The sequence below is a fragment of the Nannospalax galili genome, unplaced genomic scaffold (genome assembly GCF_000622305.1).
Source record: "Nannospalax galili isolate Female #2095 unplaced genomic scaffold, S.galili_v1.0 scaffold77, whole genome shotgun sequence".
In the NCBI taxonomy this organism is placed as follows: domain Eukaryota; kingdom Metazoa; phylum Chordata; class Mammalia; order Rodentia; family Spalacidae; genus Nannospalax; species Nannospalax galili.
The window spans coordinates 1,889,546-1,896,447 of NW_008341457.1; the positions used below are offsets into that span (position 1 = coordinate 1,889,546).

General features: G+C 55.9%; 1 protein-coding gene across 7 annotated transcripts in view; it reads right to left on the minus strand.

Moving 5' to 3' along the window:
• The window catches only part of Tle2 (TLE family member 2, transcriptional corepressor), a 15,437-nt gene extending 9,198 nt beyond the window's left edge, over positions 1-6,239 (minus strand). For 3 of the 7 annotated variants that reach the window (XR_001872534.2, XM_017799123.2, XM_008837005.2), the window contains exons 1-9: positions 5,597-6,239; positions 5,386-5,483; positions 5,012-5,075; positions 4,702-4,746; positions 3,564-3,626; positions 1,972-2,046; positions 1,659-1,833; positions 1,330-1,349; positions 233-343 (exon numbers count right to left, since the gene is read on the minus strand). Coding sequence is in view for 6 of the 7 variants with exons in the window: in XM_017799123.2 (XP_017654612.1) it covers positions 233-343; positions 1,330-1,349; positions 1,659-1,833; positions 1,972-2,046; positions 3,564-3,626; positions 4,702-4,746; positions 5,012-5,075; positions 5,386-5,483; positions 5,597-5,620 (675 nt within the window). In the remaining variant the exon portion in view is untranslated. The remainder of the gene's footprint in view (positions 1-232; positions 344-1,329; positions 1,350-1,658; positions 1,834-1,971; positions 2,047-3,563; positions 3,627-4,701; positions 4,747-5,011; positions 5,076-5,385; positions 5,484-5,596) is intronic. The other 4 variants (XM_029565355.1, XM_029565354.1, XM_017799122.2 and 1 more) reach the window with 4 other exon arrangements.
• Between the last annotated feature and the right edge of the window lie 663 nt (positions 6,240-6,902).

Sequence of the window (6,902 nt, forward strand, 5' to 3'; positions counted from 1 at the left end):
ATAAAATTGAAAGCCTTGCATGAAACATAGGCTGCATGTCAGAGAAGCCTGTAGGACAGAGTGTCTTCTGATTGGCAGATGCAGATGCTCCATGACCAATGGGGAGCTACAGAGGGCCAGAGAGAGCGTCATGGGCAGAGCTGGGCTCTGGAAAGTTTCCCTGGATTTACTGGGGACGGATCTGGACCACCTACGCCCACCGCAGTCCTCTGCTTTTCCCTCTCTAACTCACATAAGGTCCTGACAGATCCTTGTCTTCTGTTCTCTGCTGTTTCCCATTGCAGCCTGGGCCGCTGGGATGCTCCTCCTCCACCAGACTCTCCGCGGGAGAGGGGGAAGCACTCTGTGGGGAGAAAGGTCCGGAGCTGGGTTCCCAGACTGTGTTCTGGTTCAGCTATCACCCAGGGCCCCTCACTGGGGACTCTAGGCTGTCACTCTACCCCGAGCCACGCCCCCAGCCCCTCACTGGGGATTCTAGGCTGTCACTCTACCCTGAGCCACGCCCCCAGCCCCTCACTGGGGATTCTGGGCTGTCACTCTACCTTGAGCCACGCCCCCAGCCCCTCCCTGGGGATTCTGGGCTGTCACTCTACCCTGAGCCACGCCCCCAGCCCCTCACTGGGGATTCTAGACTGTCACTCTACCCTGAGCCACGCCCCCAGCCCCTCACTTGGGGGTCTAGGCTGTCATTCCTTGTAGTCCTTTCATTCTGTGATAGGGTCTGATTTTGTAGCACAGGCTGACCTTGAACTTGTGATCCTCCTGCTTCAGCCTCCTGAATAGCTTGAGTGACAGCCTTTCACCATTTGGCTGACTAGAAGGCTTTTAGCGCATTGTGAATTGAGCCAGCACTGTGTTCTGGAATGGGCAGAGACCACGATGGGCATACAGTCTGTTCACTGTGGGGCTGACTCTCAAATGGAGAGAGAAGTTCAGTGGGCAGAACACTCGCCTAACATGCACAGTGCCCAGGTTTCATCCCCAGCGCCACATAAAACCAGGTGCAGTGTCCCACACCTGTCATCCCAGTACTGCCCCTCACTGGAGGATTCTAGGCTGTCACCTTACCCTGAGCCACGCCCCCAGCCCCCTCACTGGATGATTCTAGGCTGTCACTCTACCCTGAGCCACGCCCCCATCCCCTCACTGGGGATTCTAGGTTGTCACGCTACCCCTGAGCCACGCCCCCAGCCCCTCATTTGGGGACTCTAGGCAGTTTTAAAATGCGTTTCAGTGGGACTTGCAGCCACCCACCCAACGCCCATCACCCACCCCTGAGAGTGGGGTTGGGGGCATGAACATAAGTAAACTCCCACATCCCTGACTTACCCTGCTCGCAGCTCTCTCTGCTGGTGGATGGCACCAAGTCCGGAGAAAAACAAAGAATGAGGGTTTCCCATCCCACAGGGCAGGTGAGAGCCCCACAGCTTATCTGACCCCTCCTCCCCACGCCAGAACATGTCTGCTCCTCCCCACGCCCCTGGGAAAATGGACTAGCCATTCCCAACACCTTCAGAGAGACACGCAGAGATGGCCATCTATTTTCCAAAGGACACACAGCACTCCCGTAGCGTTAAGCCCCAAGGCCCAACAGCCGCTATTACCTGTTACCCACACGCCCACTTCTCTGCCAGCGCCCCTCTGGGCTGCCTACTCACCCCTGGAGGCCTCGGAGTCCACGCCCACACGGTCCTCTTTCGCAGCAGCCAGCTGGGCCTGCGCAGCCAGTGCCCCGGACAGGGCCAGCAGCCCCGTGGCGCTGCCGCCCACCAGGCCGGCCGGTCTCGGGGTGAGCGGCACAGGCGGGGTGTGGGTCAGAGGCTGGAGCTGCTGCTGGAGGGGGACAGGGTGGCCAGGGCGGGTGGGGGAACAGTCTGCACGGGCTGGGGGGGTGGCTGGCTGGACGCGGGGCGCAGGGCGTTTAGCACCTACTGGTGCCCTGGGCTGCGGGGGTGGGGGGGGTGGGCTCACCCCGATGAGGCTGTTCAGCTCCCCCACGGTCACCTGCTTGGCCCGTTCCACAGCCTGAAGAACCTGTTGCTGGTGCTGGGGGTGGGGGAAGAGGACGGAGGGACAGGTGGACACGGGACAGATAGACCAAAGGACACAAGGACACAGGACAGATGGACAGAAGGACAGATGGACAGACATGGGACAGAGGGACATGGCACAGAGAGATAGGGGACAGAGGGACAGAAGACAGAGGCTTACGTCAAGCTCGCAAAGTGTTCGGGCTAGGTCCCATCTCTACCTCTCCAGCAGTGGGGTCACAGACACCTCCTCAGTGCAGGACACACTAAGCAGACCATCAGCACAGAGGGGCATATACCCAGCCTGAGGTCACACAGCCTGGATTGCTCACTGCAGCACAAGCTGTCAGGTCAGTGCACCGCAGATAATCATCTAGAGCAAAGGTCTGGGCCTGGGGAGAGGCTCAGTGAAGCCATGTCACAGCAGAGGGAGCCCAGGTTCCACTCTCAGCACCCAAGTAAAAAGCCCAGCATGGTGCAGGCTTGGAACCCCAGCAGTGCTTGCAGACAGGAGGATGCCAGGGGCTCCCTGGCCAGAAGGTTGAGTCTTCTTGGTGAGCTACGGGCCAGTGAGAGACCATGTCTCAAAAATAAACATAATAAATAAATTAATTAATTAATTAATTAATTAATTAGTTGAAGGTTGGGATCAGTAAGATGGTTCAGCCTCTAGAAGGGCTTGTTGAAAAACCTGATTGACTAGAGTTCAATCCCTGGGACCCACATGATGGAAAAAAAGAACAGTTGCCTGAAAGTTGTCCTCTGACCTCCACGTATGCGTACACACACACACACACACACATACACACACACACACACATATAAATATATAAGTAAAATAAAAATTGTAATGAAAAAATTGTAGGGGTAACCTGACACAATGGCACCTGCCTTTAATCCCAGAGGCAGGCGGATCTCTGAAATCAAGGCCAGTCTGATCTACATAGTGCATTCCAGGCCAGGGAAGCCCTGTCTTGAACAGCAACAACAAAACTGCACGGGCTGGAGAGCTGGCTCAGTGATTTAAGAGCATTGGCTGCTTTTGCAGACCTGAGTTTGGTTCCTAGCACCACATGGCAGCTAACAATCAACCCTTAAGTTTGACCCTCTAGCTCTACTGGCCTCTGAAGGTATTGCATGACACCAGTGCACTCACACATGCAGGCAAAACACACACATAAAATAAAAATGAATGAAATATTTTAAGTAAATAAATATTTTTTATTTAATTTAATTTTTTAATTTAGTAAATAAATATTTTTAAAAACAGGTGAACAGCCAGGTTGGGTGTGGTAGCTCATGCTTTTGGTCCCAGTACTCAGAAGGCAGAGGCAGGCGGATCTCTGTGAGTTTGAGGCCAGCCTGGTCTACATAGTGAGTTCCAGGCCAGCTGGGGCTACAGGGAGACCCTGTCTCAAAAAGACCAAAAGAATGACATGAGGCCCCCACACCCATGAACACTCAGTCACCCTCAGCCAATATCTCCCAGGGTCCCATCTCCTTCCTCCCTCAGCTCCCCCCAGGCACACTCACCTCCTGGGTAAGAAACGGGATAATCTGAGCACAAATTCCACTGAGACGCTTTCCGATCTCCGCCTGGAGGGAACCACACAGGTGGTGTTTCAGAGGGATATGATGCTCAGCCGCCATCCTGACTCTAGGTGTGTCAGGAAGGCTGGCGGGGTAGATGGGTGAGGATGTCATTTCCCCTCCTGGGAAGGGGAAACTGAGGCTGAGGTCCTACTTGTCAGAGACACCCCAGGAAGCAGCCCAAGTTGGACACCTCCACCCAAACATACCCAGGAAGCAGGCCTCAGTGGGCACCCCACTCTGTCAGCTCATCCTACCTGGAGGAAGCCCCACATTAGACTCTGGCATTGAATATAGTATTCGGACGGGTGGGGTCCACAAATCTACCCATCTCACAACCTTGAGGGCTGTCTCAGAACTTTGGGGGCTATCCCAGAGCCTTGGGGGCCATCTGAGAGCCTTAAGGTCTATCTCAGAAACTTAAGGACTATCTGAGAATCTTGAGGGGTATCTCAGAATCTTAAGGGCACTTTCAGAACCTTGTGTCCTGAGGACTTTAGGGGCTATCTCAGAACCTTTGGGGCTATCTCAGAACCTTGAGGGCTCTCTCAGAACCTTGGATCAGACTCAGAAACCTTAGAAGAGTCTAGAACTTCACAGCCTGCGGATCCATCTCAGAACCCTTGCAGATCACCACAGAACTTTGTGCTGTATCTCAGAACTATATGGCCAGGCTGAACCCCAACCCCAGTCGGTGAAGGACAGCATCGCGAGACCTTTTGGATGGCCCCACCAGGGTCAACCAACAGACCCTTCAAAGCCAAAACAGATTCCCCAGAATAGGATCCGTCACAGAACATAGGGCTTGGTGCTGGGACTGAGCCCTTCCTAGGACCCAGGTTCCTTTCCCAACCCCCTGACATCCATCCTTCTCCTCAACAGGGCCCCCCACTCCTGCATGCCACCCAGCTTGAGGTCACCATTCCCCAAAGATGATAATTTATAGCCACAAGACAGAAACCTGTTCCTGGGGCCCAGGACTGTCAATCTGTCCTGTGGGTCTGCTTGGTCCAGCACTGCCCACACTGGGTCCTCCCATAGCTTCAGGGTCCCCTACTACCTCCCAACTCCTCATGGTCACCTGTTTGTGCATCTCGATGTTGAGGCCATAGGACATCTCGTAGTACTGCAAAAGAGATGGCCTTGGGGACACTGAGGTGGCAGGAGCACAGCCAGCCCCCACCTGGGGGACAATGGGGTTCTCTACCCGCCCTGAGTCCCCTCAGGGACCCAAGGGGATTGTAGGGGATTCCCAAGAGAGAAGTTGGTTCCTGCTAATGCCCCAGAAAGTGGGACAGGCAGAGGGTCCCCTAGAAAAGCATTCTGACCTGCCCTCTCTGTGGGTTGGGGGGATGGGGACAGGGACAGGGTGACCCGCTGCTACCCCTCACCATCACGTAGTGTCTTTGCATCTCTGTCTTCTCGCTGGCCAGCTTCTCACACTCCAACTTGAGACTGGACAGGGAAAGGATGGAAGGGGGAGGGTCACCACGTCCCCAAAGTGACAGTTTGCTTTTGTCCCCATTTCCATAGACGCTGTCTCCAAGCTTGGTGACCTCAGACCTACTCTGCTGGTATCAAACCTCCCCCGGAGGAAGGTTTCACCCCACCTCCCACCTTGACTTGGGGTATCACCACCACCCAGAAGCCTTCTTGTGGGGCCAGTAAGCCCCGCTCCTTGTCCGAGATGCCACGCCCCTTCCCAGGAGGCTCCGCCCCTCCCTCCCTGGGGCCGCCAAGTGCCCTGGGCTGGTGACCCCCTCACCTGTGGTACTGAGCTTGGAGAAACTGGAATTCTTCTTTGATCCTGTCACAGATTTCCAGGACTGAGAACTTGAAGGGTTGGCCGGAGTGTAGCGGGGTCTGCAGTGGACCGGGAGGGATGAACACCAGGGCGAGTTCTAGGGGATACCAGCAGGCAGGTCTCCCTCCCTTCTCCCGCGCTTCTGAGCTTCGGAGGGGGTCTCCCTACTCACCGGGTGTCTTCCCTGCGGGTACATCCTGCAGATCGATAGAGAAGCCGCCCCCCAAGTTCCCAGAGGCTTGAGGATGTGAGGGGGAAGCTGGGAGCTGGGTTGCAAAGCTGGAGTTGAGTAAAATCAGGGGTGCAAGGCTTGGGGTGCGGAGAAGCTGGGGTGCAAAGTTGGGGTTGAGGGAGAAACTGGGGTGCAAGTCTGGGGCCTGGAGAAAAACTTGGGTGCAAGGCTAAGGTTAGAATCAGGGGTGCAAGACAGACTGGGGAAAGCTGGGATGTAAAGCTAGGGCTAGGAGAAACTGGGGTGCAAGGTTGGAGCTGGGGGAGACGCTGGGATGCGAAGCTGGAGCTTGGAGAGAAGATGGAGTGATAGGACTGGATGGAGTAGGGGGGAAGATGGGGTGCAAAGCTGAGACTAAAGGAGAAGATGGGGTGCAGAGCTACAGCTGGGGGAAAAGCCAGGAGCTGGGGGAGGGAGAGATTTACGTGAAGAAAAGAGCAACAAGGACAGCGAGCTCGGGCAGGGGACCTGGACTCCCCCGCAAGCGCCCGCCGGGGTTTAGGGGTGCAGCCGGGGCGGCCGCAGCCGGCGCCGCAGGTCGGTGGCTGCCGCCCGGGGTCGGTGCGAGGTGGCTGCGGAGACGCCTCCCTCCGCTGGGCTCGGCCGGGAGCCGCGGGCGGGACCCGCCTTAAGGTGGCACGGCCGCCCCCGCAAACCGTCTGTTTCCTTTGCACCTCCGTACACTGGGAAACTGAGACTCGAGGTCCCATCTGACTGCTCCTACCCTTCCCACCAAAAAGTAAATTAAGAAATAAGAGAGTAAGAGAGAAACCGATCAGGTAATAAACAACTCCTGGCCCTCCACTCCTGAGGCTCTTGGGGACCCGTGTGCTGTGACAAGTGGCTTTTTTCAGACCCTCACATGGTCCCCCTCGAAGGATCTAGAAGTTCCTCAGCCAATCTCAAAGCAGACGCAAATAGAAACCTGTCCCAGGAAGGGACAGAGCTGGGCTATGATGTCAGCTAGTGCGGACTCCACTGTAAAAGCACAGTGAGGAGGGGGATGAGACAGGTTTAAATGAGATAGAGCTGGGACAGTTCAGAACCATGGCCAGGCTGTCACCACCAGTAGACTGGGGCCTCCTCTGCCAGACTGTGGGGTACTAGAGGGCAGGACACTCCACATTTAGCACCCAGAATTTCAGTTTTGGGGATGAAACCTGGGGACTAGAACATGTACCCTGGAGCTCTACCCTCTGAGCCAGGCTCCCAGCCCCTCACTGGGCTATTCTAGGCTGTCACTCTA